At 43.3% G+C, this 16,155-nt stretch overlaps 1 protein-coding gene across 6 annotated transcripts in view; it reads left to right on the top strand.

Moving 5' to 3' along the window:
* The window catches only part of meis2a (Meis homeobox 2a), a 79,809-nt gene extending 70,688 nt beyond the window's left edge, over positions 1-9,121 (top strand). For 2 of the 6 annotated variants that reach the window (XM_085766611.1, XM_085766612.1), the window contains exons 10-13: positions 2,871-2,929; positions 4,681-4,770; positions 5,289-5,387; positions 8,671-9,054. In XM_085766611.1, the coding sequence (XP_085622737.1) occupies positions 2,871-2,929; positions 4,681-4,770; positions 5,289-5,347 (208 nt within the window). In that variant the 3' untranslated portion in view covers positions 5,348-5,387; positions 8,671-9,054. Of the gene's footprint in view, positions 1-2,870; positions 2,930-4,659; positions 4,771-5,288; positions 5,388-8,670 lie in introns of all 6 variants that reach the window. The other 4 variants (XM_085766607.1, XM_085766609.1, XM_085766608.1 and 1 more) reach the window with 3 other exon arrangements.
* The last annotated feature ends 7,034 nt before the right edge of the window (positions 9,122-16,155 follow it).

Genomic DNA, 16,155 nt, shown 5'->3' with positions numbered 1-16,155 from the left:
GCCATAATAAGCAAGACCACCAGATGTAGATAATAAAACACGGGCTTCGGGTTGGAGGTTTTTTAGCTAGTGTCCCCTGTGAGCCTCCTGTGTTCTGGTTAGCCTACGGACACACTGTCTGCGGTTGTGGTCATGTCCACGGTGTCGATGTGTAGATTTACAGCGGCGCATGTATGTTTTAGCGAGTGCTTGGGAATTCTGAGTCCCTGTGGTCAACCTCTGTGTCTCTCTCAGGGCCTCGGGTCCTCAGATCCATCCATCCAGCTGTCCATCCACGTTGACTGGGCTTCATCTCCAGAGGATTCCTGGTTGTGTTGTTCTAAGCACACACCATTAGCAGCTCACGGGTCGAGGGAAAACAGTGTTATCAGGCCCGGCTCTGATAATCTCAATTGGCTTTACTCAGACTGATAAAAGGTGCTCTAAGGCCACCACAAGAGGGGCCCTTGGTCACCCCCCCACACACACACACACAAACACACACACACACACACTCTCTCTCTCTCTCCAGTGCACTGCATCGCCTCCTGGTTACTGTGGCAACTTGTTTAGTGTACAAAAACAGAGCCTTTGTGTGAGTGCATGTGTGTAATAAGGTGTTTTTTAGCCAACAGGGAATGTTGACAAGAATCATGTCCATCTCAGAAGCACCTTGTAGGGAAAATATTTAAATATCCAAATGTTTGTCTACACTGCTTTCATACTAAAGATAAATTAGCATTTGAATGAGAGTATACACTCCAGTAGCTAAATATTTATCTATATACTTTATGTTACATGTTTCCTGTAAGAAGCAAGAAAAACACAGGAGGAAGAACAGGGTTTTTTTTTTCAACAGCACATTTAGAAGAAAAAAAGAAATCTGAAAACGGCACTTTGATTCACTATACTCCCCAGTACATTGAGTATTTCCTTTGCAGTCACTGGAAACCATAAGGGCAAATTTGGCACCTGGGAAGAACATTCCTAACATTATGTGTTTATGGTTATGTCCCAGAATAGGTAAGAATGCACATGGTTGTGATTTTGAACCCCTCTGTGTGTCTAGAAAGGGAGAAAGCAGGACATATATTTTGGCAGGCCTTGCACTCTGAACATAAAGAGGGAGTGTGATACCTGGAATCTCTTACTGTTTACTTGCTCAGCTGGTTTTGATGCTGGAAGCGTCTTTCACTCTTAAAGTACCGCAGGCATTTCTGACAGCACAGGTATCTAAGAATACTCTGTCCCTTTTGTTCTATTAAAATACTTGCAGTCTTAGAAAAACTTCATCCTCATTCCTCCCTTAAATCACAAATCACGCTGTACAGTCATATAATTTCCCATCCAACTCCCCTACTCGCACACCTTCCCTCCCCTTCCTCCGTTTTTTTTTTCGTTCTCCCTTATTCTCATATGGATGTGTTTCATCTTTTTCTCTCAGGGGCCCGCGGCACCCCTGCGTAGCTGCACTCTGGATGCCCCCTGGCAAATGAGCACCACGTCTCTCTTTTCCCAACCGTGCATTTTGTACGTTTAACCATGTCACTTTGAGCCGGGCAGATTACAGGCGTTTAAGTTCATTGGAGAAAGTAAGGGCAGGTATCAGGGCTTCATGGGGGATTAGGAGCCCAAATTGGTTCCAGCTCTCCCTTCCTTCTAATGACCAGTTCTTTAGCCGTACTGATGGTGCCGTGGCTCGTACGTCAGAGAGGGCAGTGGGGCGTTTTTTTTTCTCTCTCTCTCTCTCTCTCTCTCTTCTTCTTTTTTGAAACAAGTATAGTACTCCATCCTGGACAGCTCCAACGTGATTTGAAACCCCTCTTTAATATCAACCACATGGTTGTACCTGTAGCGCTAAGTCCACGCAACATTTTTAGTACGTGAACGTGAATGAGAGAAGGGCAGAAAGAGAGAGAGAGAGAGAGAAAGGTGGAGAGCTAGCTTGACCCGAGTGGCCAGCTTGTGTTTGACACAGCCCATGGCATCCCCATTCCAAGTTAAAAAGGTTGCCCCTGGCTGGCAGTCACCTCCAAATGACCTCTGGCTCCACACTGGAAAAGCCACAGGAGCAAGGCCGGCTGGGGAGGCTTTGTGGAGCTGCACTTATTCGCTGCTGTGGTGGTGATAAAACTTCAGACAGCCTAATTGATGGGCTCGCTGACATAACAATACCTTGTGAAAGCACGGAGTGGCCCATGCCTGGTCCTCATTTCTAGACAGCTGGAAGGGGAGCAGAACCCCCTACAATGCAGCCAGAGTGGGGGTCCCACAGAGGGGAATGGTGGAGGTGGGGGTGGAGTGATGGGGAGTAATGAAAGGAACCATTTGTATCCTGCACTTTGCTAACTTGGAGCTTACTTTGAAATTCCAGTGGGCGATGATGATGATAACCCTGCAGAGAAATAACATTGTTCAGAGGGAGGAACCATTGATGAGACACTGTGCACGACGTAGAGAGAGGTGCTGCTGTGTGATGTGTGCAACTGGAGGCAGAGTGACTGAACAAGACGGAGGAAGAGAGGGATGTGCCACAGTGACGGTTCTTCTGTGCCCAAGCTACACTTAATACTTGAGGAATGTCTCCCTGGTGCCCATAGCAACCGAACGTAATCAAAAGCTTTATTAAAAGAGGGGGGAATAGATCATAAGGAACATTAAAAGTATCCCTCTCTGGGTTCCCAAGTCCGCGCACAATTGCCCTTTTGTTTGTTGCTGTTTTTGTTGTGAGCTCCTCTCTCAAGGACTCGGTGGCTAATGTCGCCATTAAGTCATGCAAAACTGTTTTGTCTTTGTGGTGGCTTGTGATGAATCTTCCTCAGTGTGAATGCAGGGTGATTTAACGTTTGTTTTTCTCTCCTCTCTCTTTTTTTCTCTCTCCTCTCTCCCAGGTTCATTAACGCCAGGAGAAGAATAGTACAGCCTATGATTGACCAGTCAAATCGAGCAGGTAAAAAAAGAAAAGAAAGAGCACCCCAGCCAACGTACAGTAGAGCACTGCTTCTCTCCTCCGCATGAAGATACCCTTTCCAAATCTGTTACTGGCTTGCACATCATGCCTCGAGCCCAGTTTTTTTTTTTTTAAGGGGTACCCTACATCTTGCCCACCCTCCTTCCTTACCACTCTCCCTCCTTGCATCCCCCTTTTCCATTTTCTCAATGAGATGTGTTCAGCAGTGGTGCGGGCCTTTTACTGATTGACTCTAATTGGAGATTTCCCAGTCTAAGTGGAGAGAGAGGTGTATTAGCACTCTCTCTGTGAATTGCTAATTGGACACAAGAGGAGTGCCAGAAACGCTAGCAGCAATTTATGAGTTATCTCCTTTTTTTTAAGCTGTTTTGTTTTTAATTTTTTTTCCAATCCAGGGTTAAGAGAGGGAGGAGTGGGGGATTGTGGGTCTTGAAATTTCAGATTTCATGACCACTACATAGCCACTCAAATTCTCAGTTTGCAGTATCAATTAGAGTATTTTCAGTCTTGAAAATTGGAAATTGGCCTAAGGAGGGAGAATGAGTTTTACATAACCCCTTGATGAAATCAGATGAGATGTTTTGATTTAATGCCCCCATACAGGGAATGATTTCCATTTCTTTTAAAGAAGATTATGGAAAGCTATATTTTGTTAATTTATAACACATTTATTTCACATGCATGTTGTGATCAGATTACAAAAAGCACATAGTGAGTAGTAAACAGCCCACTCCGTGATCCCGTGGAATGATTCAGTCACCCCTAAGCTTCATTGACTGTGGCATTACCAAAAAGAAGCCAAGTAATTTGTCTCAGGGAGGGAAAAGCTGTTTTTGTTGATTAGCGAGCTCCCCGTCTTAAAAAGGTCCCTACACACCAGGGTGGAGATTGTTCAAACGAACATGAGCCATGATTAAAAAATCGAGACGCTCTCACAAATGTGGGCGACTCTTTCTGCTGTCGCTGTGCTTTTGTGTAGAATATTTGACAGGATGCAACCAATATGTGCCAATCAACAATCTCTACAAAAAACATAGCATGACTAATGGCTCCCCCTAATCTTTACGAATTACAGATTATCCAAGATAATACTGTTATAGCCCTGGAATATACACTGTCGTCTACAGTCACCAAAGAGCATTAGTTCATTAGGGCTGATAATAAACAAAACAAGGTACAAATGAGCAAATTGGTAGCTAATTTATATTCTAAATGACAGATAATCAGGTGAATCATAATATTGAATGATTTAGCCGCTGAATGATTATCTAGGTCTTTAGATTATTATGTAGATTTGCATTGTAGCTTATGTTCAAGACCAGACGTGTTGATGTTGTGTTCCACTGACTTGAGAAGTGACTGGGTGAATTGCCTGCTGTGGCAGACATTCTTCTCATCCTGTCAAACTGCATGCTTTCTTCTATCGTTCAGAGAACAATGTATCTCCTATGAGTGTGGTTTTGAATGACACTGGATGTGTGTGCGCGAGTGTGTGTGTGTGTTGAGCTTGCATATATGCATGCCTGCATGAGGACCTACTGTATGCGTGTTTGCATGCCACACGTCAGTCATTGCGGTCCACAAACATGAGCACAATGTCTTACAGTATGTTTGGGCTGGAGCTGGGACAATTGCTGATTGTCTGGTGTGTTTTCTCTTCTTCTCCCCCCCCCCTCCCTTTTTCATGTCCACGTTTTGACTACAATCAGGTTTTCTTCTTGATCCTTCAGTGAGCCAAGGAGCAGCATACAGTCCAGAGGGCCAGCCAATGGGCAGCTTCGTGCTGGACGGTCAGCAACACATGGGGATCCGACCAGCTGGTAAGTCCGTCCACGACGTCCCTGCGCCTCGCCCACTTCCCTTGGTCATGCCTGCTCTACAGGACACCAGACTCACCTTCCATTATCGTAGATCTTATCAACACTGATCCTCTTGTCTGACGCATGAGATTTAGTGACCTCGGCATTGAGCAGGTCCTAGGTCAGCCACAAAAACCTACTGCTAACAATACACAACCCACAATAACACTCCTCCAACTTACCACTCCCCAGACTGTACTGCCTGTCTTGCTTGTGTTTTGTGTTTATTTTCTCTAATCTAACACATCTGGGAATATCTCTCACAGGTGATCTTTTTTTTTTTTAAAAAAAGGGGGGGATTTGTGGTATGCAATGCAGAAATAAAAACAGGAATGCCACTTCTTCACATCTTCCTCTTCCCCCACCCTCGTCATTTCCCATCTAACGCTAACCAACCTCTCTATAAGTGGTTCTCCTCTGACCTCTCTGTGATTCAAACTCCTGCTGACCTTTCTCTGGCGTTTATCTCCTCTTTCCAGGGCCTATGAGTGGAATGGGGATGAATATGGGCATGGATGGGCAATGGCACTACATGTAACCTCCATCTTGTAAAGCAAAACGCAAAGAAAAAGGGGGAAGTAAGTACTGGGCTCTTTTCCTTGTATTTTACACTTTGGGGGCTGTGGGTTTTATTTTCTTTTTCCACCCACAATTCCCTTTCACTTCACCACTACCCCTTCTTACCCTGGCCATAATTTTGCAGCAAGCCCCCACAGCAGTAACAACTATGAGCTATGATCATGCAGGGCTGTTTTAGCGAGGTGCTGTAAGAAGTCCGGGTGGGGGCCGGTAGCCAGGGATGAATTGAAGACTTGGGAAAAAAATAAGGGGGAACCGTCCTGGGACAGAGAGAGGACCGGACTTGTGGCGCCAGACAACAGGAACAACAACAGAAGAAGGAGGGGAAGAAACAACCTGGCATGGCATGCACACATTTATTTATCACAACAGCGCCATCGCTCTCCCCGTCCTGGACAGCCAATGCAAATGTTGGACATTTAGGGAAAAAATAACATCTCCTGGGGAAGGGGCTGACGGGGAGAAATTAAGCAGGCTCCAGTGAAGCGATAAAGAAGGAGAAGTGAAACTGTCCTCCGAGTGACATAAATCTGTCTGGGGAAGGATTGATGCCCAAATTATCTTATATGCAAAGACGGGAACACCGCAGTACATTACGGTCCTGAGCGAGATATACGGGCCATGGGTGACATGGCCGATCCTTCACTGGGGGTTTGGTTTGAGCCGTGTAAAGGGAGGAATGAGTTTGTGTGTGCGTGTTTGTGGAAGAGGGGTCTGTGTGTGTGTGTGTGTTGGGAGAGGGGGGGTCTTTTGATTATTTTTTACTGGAGGGAGACGATTTAAGGGGGGGGCGGGGGCCGGTGACTAGCCTGACCTGAGCCTCACAGACAAGAGCAGGGAGACACTGAGATAAATTTATAAGGTTGTAGACACAAGCATGGCTGCATCTAAAAGGAGGGGAAACTGTTTCACACATACAGATACAGTCTCTCCGTGTCACTGTCTCTCATTCTCTCCCTCTCTCTCACACACACACACACACACACACACACACACAATCCAGATACAGTTAATGGCGGCAGTCTGATTAAGCTGGCCATTCCGCCTCCCGCTAGTGCCACAGTGCTGACATTTGAAAAATCAAGACATATCACATCCCAAAGGCGGCAGGGCAGAAGAGATTTTATTTAACACCTAAACTCCCTTGCCCAATGAGGCACAATATAATAACACTTACCTTGATTAAAAGAACCCTTTATATGTAAATGGAGACTGGATTTTCCAAAGGGTCACAGCGGCAATTCTGCCGACAGAGATCATTTCACCCCTCCAGTCCTTGCTACCGCTCTCTCTCTCTCTCCTCCTGTGTTTCTCTCTGTCTCTCTCTCGTTTTCTCTCATCCCCTCCTGTCTTTGCTAATGGCAGCAGGAGAAAAAAAAAAAGGAGAATCAGGAAGCAATGTTCCCTAAAACAGCCACACAGAGACAACATTTGCTCAGGTTGGCTAATTCTTAATATAGAGCTATATAATTTTGAGACTATTTAATTACGTAACATACTTTATGCTTCATGACCAATTACATTAATAGCTTAATACAGAGGAATATTATCCTCTCTTGATTTGATTACACAGCCACACAATATGGTATATTTGGTACTTAATTATGGCCAGCCATTGAGCAGGACTGCTGTGCCATAACAGAAGTGCACAGCCAGCCAGAGAGGCAGGCATGCAGAGATGGAGAGAGAAAGAGAGAGAGAGAGAGGGGCCCAGCCTGTCCTCACTTATTGTCTTCAGATGGTTTTACCACTCTTGTTAATAAAGGAGGGGAGGGGGGGTCTCAGATCTACTTAACGGAATGACTGCAGCTTACAAGACTGGAGATTAGCAGCTTACAGTGTCAAAAACATCTGCTGGGCCTTTTAACAGGAGCTGCTCCAGGTTATATGGAGGTGAGGGCACCCATCATACCCCGGCACCCCCAATGATTTATTTATTTTATGACCCCAGTAGTGAGGTTTTAAGAGACCTGCTCTGACAAACATGTGCATTTCAAATGAACTGACATGGAAAGGGAGTATTAGAAAATGGCACAGCTTTCAACCAATGAGACTGGTCATTAATCTTGGCCTCTGCTGTCTCTCTTTCCCTCTCTCCTTTCTGCCCTCCTCCTCTTCCTTTTCCCCTCACCGGGGCCCTCCAGTGTAATTTCTTAATTGCAGTGTACTAAGGTGGAGGAATGCAGAGAGTGAGCATGCCTAGTGACCTTGCAGCGACCTCTCCCCTCCTATTACAGCTTCTAATCCCCCAGGGGTTCACATTACAAAGCAGGCCGGCCCAGACCCAATCCCAGAACCCAGGCCCCCTGGCTCCAGCGGGACCCCCTGCTCTCACTAGTTTCTCCCCAAGGTCCAGGCCTCTAGACAAGCCGTGTTCCCATACTCCAGTCCCAGGCTCCAGGAACAACCCCCCACATCTTACTTTTTTCTTTTTGATTACAACAAACAGCCATGTGAAAAGTCAAACAGTGGCACTGCTGAGCCAGCTCTGTGTCCTGGGTCCTGTCACAGTGTGAGATGCCAGCATGCTGAGGCCTCTGCACATATGAAGTGGAATCCATCTTAAGGCACATCAACATATACCCCACCTCCCTTTCCTTTCCCTTTCTCTTTCTACTTCTTTGTATCTGTGTTACTCTGTCTTGCTGCTGTTTCCTACTCCTTACTCTCCTTTAGCTCCAAAAACCCACACTTGCGTGCATCAAGAGCAGCACTTCAATTTGCTTAAAATGCTCTCAATGAAGGGTGGAACCGAGTTGTTAATGCTCGCCGTCTTGGTGTTGCAGCCCTAAATTATTTAATAACTTCTGTAAGGAATTTCCAAATCAAATATGTTCACAGAGGCACGTCCCCAGGAGAGAGCGCCTGCTCAGTTTGTCACTAAAGTCCGCTGGGGAATTAACTGTTCCACTTGTAAAAGTATTAGCACTTCTCCACATCAATACGGCTGCTTGGTTTTCCTCACATCCTCCAGGACTACAGTGTCTGTGGATGACTGAGGATCATTTTCCAACCTGAGACCTGACCACAACGCTATTGGGCATTGTAAACCACTCACCAAAGCCTAAAATAGCCCCGGCGCAATAATGTCTCTCTTAACTTGTAGAAGCTAAAAGCGCTGTAGTCACAGACGCAGTGTCATAAAAAGCTGCTCGGCTCTTTGTTGTTGAAGTTAAATTGAATTAAGGGCTGCTAATGGAGAAGGAGGATGTCGAAGCCACGCGGAGGAAATAATTTTATTGAGTGCGTAAACACATTCCTCTCCCTCTGTCTTCCTCCCAGGTCTGCCAGGCATGCCAGGGGAGTACGTACCTCAGAGCGGTCCTATGGGCATGAGCATGGCCCCACCCACCTTCACCAACCCTCATCAGATGACCTCCCACCCCTCCCAGCTCCGACACGGACCCCATCTCCACGCATACCTGCCCGACCGCCCCCACCACGCCCACCACCCTCATCACCAGCCTCACCACGCCATGCTGATGCACGGAGGACCCTTGTCGCACCCAGGAATGACCATGTCTGCACAGAGACCCCCTTTGCTCACTCCCATTGACCCCAGTACTGGAGGACAAGGCCTGGACATCCATGCCCAATAGTATAAGGGAACTTTGCTACCACGACAACAGCAGCTACTACAAGAAAACAGTAAAAAAAAAAAAGAAAGCAGCAGCTCACAATAAATCCTATTTTGAGACTATTTTTAAGAATAAAAATCGAACCCTTTTGACCAGAATTTGACACTAAAGAAACAGAATTCCAGATGAGCTGTGATAATTCTTTTTTTTTTTTTTTTTTTTTTTAACTTGTCAATTTTGTTACTTTCATCCAAACGGAGGACCAAGCTGACAAGAACACTTTGTAAAGTCTTGGGCTTTTGGTTAAGATCAACAGAGGATGTTCTGACGTACACGCGTGCAACAAACGGACAGATGCACGCATTCGAAAAAAAACAAAACACACACACACACACTTTTCGCACACTCACTCACACACCATCATAAACATGTTCAGTACACTTTCATGTGACACGCTCAAACGCTTCGAAAATAAAATCACTCTGGAAGATTTAAAAAAAGAAACAACAGAAAGACTCCAAGAGTTATAACTACTGTAGTATAAAAAGTATAGATAAATAAGTTAAAACTTGTGCATTTTTTGTTGATCACATGGTTTATGTTTCCTGAACTAGTTTTAGAATTAAAGGTTAACCTTTTCTCTCTCACACTGTGTGTGCTCCTTCCTGGAGGAGAAACTGTCTTGCAGCACAGCACTATAAAAGAAAAAAAAAAACAATAAGAAGATGGAACATCTCAAAAAGGCTCCAAACCACAGAGGGCAATCAGGTCCTGTCCCCCTTAAGAACAGGGCATGATGGGAAAAGGCTGCTAAATGACACCGGATCGCTCCAGAAGATTCAGTTTGAACATTTGTCATGCCCCTCTCTCTCTCTTTTTTTTTTTTTTGGTTCATGAATGAATGTTGCCCTGTAGGTTTTAAAGGAAAAAAAAGTTCTTTGTTTGAATTGCCCAAGCACTGGATTGTGTTGGTTTTATACATTTTTATTTTAATATTATTTTATTTTTTGTACCCTGGACTCTCGTTGGTAAGAGCCTATTGAAGGAAGCTTAATAGTGGAAAAGCAACATCCTACGGCGCTTCTTTATCTGCGGATCAACATTCTTGCCATAAGGACAATACTGACACAAACGTTGATTCTGTGGCACTGGAGAAGCATTTGATGGTTGATGCACCAAAAAACCTAAAACTAAAAAAAAAAAAAAAAAAAAAAAAAAAAAACCAACAAAAAAAAAAAACTTAAATTATGAACTCAATGCTTTTGGGGGGAAAAAAAGCTGAGAGAATATTGTAACAAACTTCGTACAGAGTTCAGTCTATTAATTGTTTCATGTTAGATATTCTATGTGTTTACCTCAATTGAAAAAGAATGTTTTTGCTAGTTTCAGATCTGCTGTGGCATTGATATTGTATGTCCATGAATTCCTTCCTTTTTCAGCACGTGTTCCTCACTAGATGATAAGATGCCGTCTCCCTTAAGCTTTGTCAAAAATACATTAAATACTTGTATGAGGACTGTGACGTAATGTTTAAAAGGTGTTCAGTCACAAATGCTGTAATAAATATTTCATTTTTGATTTTTGTTAGATTTTTGTGTGATTAACTGTGTTACAAACAGTCTTATCCATGTTCCCATTTTAATACTAATACAAGTAATTGCTTCATCATCATTATTATTATTACTGTTATTATTACCATTATTATAAAATGTGAATTTGGCATGGTTTTGCCTGTCAACAGCATAATTTTTTATTTTTATTTTTTGCTAATAGTCTTCAAAATATACCAATTAATTTCCCCTTTTTTCCCAGCACTCTATTAGCAGTGGCTTATTTTAACCAGGCTGCCCATTTGGTTATTGAATAACCTCTTAAAATGACGATGACAAATTATGGTTGAAATATATCTTGTCATGGCAATTTATTTAGACACACAAACACGTCCTCCAAATGATAAACAACTGTCAAATGCAAATGAAGGGAGCAAATTACACAGCAGATTTACCACCAACCAAGTTTAGAGCAAAAGATAAACTATCAGCACTGAGGTGGAGGTAAATAAAAGGAGGTCGACTGTGGCCTTCAGCTCTTCAACACCAAAACAGCAGAATAGAAATGAAAACATTTTTTCCGGCACAACATTTATTTTATTATCATTTTCTTTTCTTTAAAAAAAAAAATAATAATAATACCCCAGTTTTCTATTCAATAAAAGAATAAATAAAAGTAATGTTATTTTAGATGTCCACCTGATAATAAAGTAGGATAGCTTTAATTAGTAGATAAAGTTAGTTAACTCAGTTGAGATGAATTCAGCCTTTACTCTATCACTGTCGTTCAAACAATAGAGCAAAGACTTGTCCCCAGTGGAGCTGCTCCTGCACTGAGAACCATAGCTGGCCTTCTCTCTCTCCGACTGCTCTGCTCCGTTCCGCCGTTTTGCAGCGCCGCCTGTCGGCCGCAGCAGGTACTGCCGTGCAGCAGCACAGATGGGCTTTGATGGGCTATCTCCTTCCTCTCTGTTCTCTCCTTCTCCCTGCCTGTGTTTGCCCGCGGCCATCCCAGCTCGTGGCCTTAAAGCACAAACGACAACATCACTTTCTGCTGAAATATGTTCTGTCCTTCTCAAACTACTTTAAACTTCTGATCGCTTGGTCTTATTACTTCTTTTTAATTTTTATTCACTTTTTTTTGCTTCTAATTTTATCAGGAACACACTGCTGGAACACTGCTCACCACCGACTTGGTCCTCATTTTTAATTAAACAGCAGACATTACAAATAATAATAATAATAGTAATGATAATAATACAATTTTATTTTTTATTATTTTTAATCAGTGTACTTCCAAATGGCCTGCCTCGTTTTTTCGGCTGTAATTCAAGATTGTGGAGACGTAATATTCTCGTGGCCTCTTTTTCTTTTTCCAGGATTTTTGTTGTTGTCGTTGTTGGCCTAAATATGACATAAGACTTTATTTTTTATTTATTCATTTTCCATTTGATATCACCGTAAAATATTAATTATTAGAATTATTCTCAGAATTGTCAGCAAACATGGACTTGTTTGTGTGGTAGCTTCATGGCCTGTTGATTGATTCAGATTTTCTTTTTCTTTTTTTCTGAAGGTTTCTGGAATAGAAAAAAATAGAAACGGGAAATAATGGAGATCACAGTGATTTAGATTTACACACCAGTTTTTCCGGTACAGCTGAGAAGCTCTTTTCCAAATGTAAAACTAATACAAACTGTTTGTTTATTCAAATCAGGTCCTTTTATCCTCCTGATGGCCAGAGCTTCAGCTTTATTTCCTCTTCGCTTATTTGCTTTAAATGCAACGCGGGTTGTTTTATTGAAATTCCGGACATAATACCTGCACAGATCATCTCTGTGTAACATTTTATTGCTTATTCACAGGGGGGTGGTATGGACTTCTAACAGGTCGAGGGGGGGAAAAAAGGTCTATTTTTTATTAGTTTTACACCGGAGTCTAGTTAATGAAGCTTCTTCTCCTGTCAACTATTTAAACCCTAAAAGTCCATGTTTTGTTGTTTTCCTGTCGCTCCATTATTCCGCGGATGAAACGGAAGGAAGAAGCCCTCCGTTTTGTGCGGAGATTATCAGATGAAAAAGAGAGAAAACGTGAGGATTACTGTGGATGGAGAGGATTTTAATATTAATAGTTTTTTTTCTTCCTTTTTCTCCCCCCTCCCCCTCTCCTCCTCCTCTTCCTCCTCCTCCTCCCCCCTCTCTCTCCCTCTCTCTCTTCCCCCCGATGAGACAGAAGGTAGATTGCCTCTGCTGCTTTCCTTTTGCCGATTTGGTGTGACAGGGATGATGGATGATCCAGCCGAGCTAAACAACTCCTCCCCTTCATCTCCTCCCTGTCAAAGCCAGTCCGGGCTGCTGCTGCACGAATAAAATAAGGAATATATTCCCTCTGCACTGCTGCACAATGCAGCCCGCTCCTCTGCAAGAGACACTCCACTTCGCCCGTGCAACAATATTAAAAGTCCACACACACACACACACAGACACACATACACATACATCCTAACTTGTGTGCACGCGCCACAGAGGCAACATGTTAATAACGCTTATGTTATTGGCTTAGAGGAAGAAAGAGAGAGGGGACTGTCTGCAAATATGTATTTTTAGATTCACGAGTGCATCTGCAGGCGACCAGGGAGGAAGACATTATGAAAGAGGAGAAGAAAAAAAAAAGTTTAGTTTGCTCTTTGTTTTTGCTTCACGTCGCTGATTTGGATAGTGGTCGTAAAAATGCACGCGCGCATGCAGTGGGCTGAGTGTCCTTCGCTTTGCAGCTGGCTCTCCCCAAAATGGCCTGCTCTGGGGGACAGTTTTTAGGTTTTGTGTATTTAGGCCTGTGTGTGTGTACGTGTAGCCTGTGTGTGTGCGTGCTGCCCTCCTTTTTTTTTTTTTTTTAAAACATTTCAGCACTTTTTCTCTCCTCTTGCCATAAGGTGTTTCTATGACTACGTTATGTAGGCCTGTGTGAGCGGGTCAGAGGCGGGGGTCCCTGGGAGAAAAGGGCCGCATTTGGCTGATCATTTATCAATGTCAACCGCATAATGATTCTCCCTGCAGTCCCCCTATTGATGAGGATAATTACATTAGCTCAGAGTGACTGATCAATAAAGCCCAGGGAAAATGGTTTATTATAGCACCACCGAAAAGGCTTTCTCCTCTCCCTTCTTTTTTTTCCCTCTTCTTCTTAAATAAAAGCCAGAGCTGATCTGCGCAAACCAAACTCCGCAAAGATAATCGAGTCAGAGACGAAACTTCATCATGGTCCCAGATTCCATGTTGTTATTCTCCAGGATTGTGGTGCATTTTTTTTTTATTCTTCACCCTCTTCTTCCATTCTTTCTTTTTTGTTGTTTGTTGCTTGAATTGAACATTTCTCCATCTACAAATACACTTTTCTTTTATCGCATGAGGAAATAGTTCATCATCCTCTTGGCTTTAGGAGCTCAGCTACAGGCGTGTAAAGTGCTGTTTTTTTTCTTAATAATGAGAGGTTAAATGGGAAGTAAAGGTTGCTGCTGCATGGCTAAGGTGTGATTTCAGATTTTTTTCTTGTGGTTTGTTTTTGTCCATCTTCAGGTTGTGATTGGCAGCAACACCTTATGCAGAGTCCTCGCACCAGGCCTGCTGAGAGGGGGAAGCTTGAAAATCAACAACAAATACAAATACTCGTGTTTTGTTGGTCAAGTAGCAAAACAACGTCAGCGAAATAAACAAAATAGTCCAAAAAAGACGCCAGCAAATGGATTTCTGACCTCCCTCTCTCTCTCTCTCTCTCTGTCTCTCTCCCACACACTCCCTCTCTCCGTCTGTGTGTGTGTGTGTTCTTTAATTGTCAACAACTTATCCCCTGCAGGAATGTTGCAAACTCTTTCGCCTTAATTCTCCGTGGTGCTCCGCGCCAGCTCCCATTTACCGCTGATGAACGTGTCTGCAGGAGACAGCTCCATTATCTATTTATCATTTCTGATAGGATTTCCTCAGACAATGGAGCAAGGCGCGCGCCCAAAGACGCTCCCACCGATGGCTCTTCACTGCCCTTTTAGCACGCGCACACTTGCCTGCTTTAATATTCGATGGCATTTTGATAACTGGAAAATTATGGATTTATATCTCAAACGTGTCGGAATATTATCTAAATATGCGTAATTAGCCTTTAATTTGAACGAAAATGTTTTTTTATCGTTTATATTTTTTATTGGTAAAAAAAAACAAAAAACATTAGAAATAAGAGTTGTGGGAAAATATGCATTGTTTGTGTGGAGGAGATGAAAATACTTAGAATAAATCTGATGATATTCACGACTTTCAGCGATTCTGCTTGAATTAGAGGCGATTTTTTTTCACACTTCAGCGCTGCTTGTCTTCTTAAAAATGAGTGACAGTCACCTCCTCCCCCTCCTCCTCCCTCCTCTACACACACACACACACACACACACACACACACACACACACACACACACACACACACACACACACACACTCACCCCACCAAAATAAATCTTAATGATGTAAAAATTATAATTAGTGAAATAACATAGCTACAGGGGTTTGGGAGAATTAGCAGAAAGTGAAAATTGCAGTGTCCAGTCGTGAAGCTGCTTGGGAGGCAGAAAACGGGGGCAGGCGAGTGCAGAATAAATAAAGCGCAATAAAATGGGGAAATAGCCGGAGCTGAGTCGAGCCTTGAGGTACTGAAACCTTTATTTCAATCAGTTAAGATTTAATTAGGGAAGCCCGGGGCCTCCGCAGCGCTGTGTTACACTGGCCCCGAGCTTCTCAACATTTGACCGTTTTTTTTCCCACTGAAATAATCCGAGTTTATGGCCTGAGAAGACATAAGATTCACAAATAAATAAATCTGGCATTATTCCATTAGGAGACGGAAGTCCTCACGGTGAGTGGACAAAAACATCGATTGTCTTAATTTATGAGCTGCTGCCCTCATTTGATTTTTCTTCTCTTTCTTTTTAATTTTTAATTTCCTTCGGTTATTTTGGAGAGCTTTAAAAAAAAAAAAAAAAAAAAAAGGTTAGAAATATCTTGCGGGTAGCCGAGGGCAGCAAAGTGAGACATTTCACAAGAACTGTAAATAACAGAGGAGGACTGAGAGAGAGAGAGAGAGAGAGAGAGAGAGAGAGAGAGAGAGAGAGAGAGAGAGAGAGAGAGAGGAGGGGGGGTGGTTTCTAAAATATAAAATGTCTCCAGTTCATTGATTAATTTTCGCTTTTCTATAGGCACGTTTTGACTTCATTAATTAATAACTCCAATACTATACATGTGCGATGGCTCTGGGGGAGACACACACACACACACACACACACACAGAGAGAGAGAGAGAGAGAGAGCTGAAGCCCCCTCCCCACCACACCCTTGGGCGCCCTGTTATTACAGGAGGGCGACCCCTTCTGGAGGCCAAAGTAAATGTGTTTAAAGAAAGAGGAGAAGAAGATGAGGGGGAAGAAGAAGCGTCCTAGTGTGTGTGTGTGTGTGTGTGTGTGACATCAGCTTTCGTTCACACTCCTGTCTTAAATATAGAGACACGTGACACACCCTCCACTCTCTGTTGTTCTAACCCAAAAACTCGCGCTCGAAGCCCCCTCCTCCTCCTCCTCCTCCACCTCCTCCTCTCACATGATAAGA

This window comes from Trachurus japonicus, chromosome 22, assembly GCF_045865225.1.
Source record: "Trachurus japonicus isolate A0001 chromosome 22, Traja_1.0".
Taxonomy (NCBI): Eukaryota; Metazoa; Chordata; class Actinopteri; order Carangiformes; family Carangidae; genus Trachurus; species Trachurus japonicus.
The sequence above is the reverse complement of the archived record's forward strand: the minus strand, read 5'-3'. Positions and strand labels throughout refer to the sequence as shown.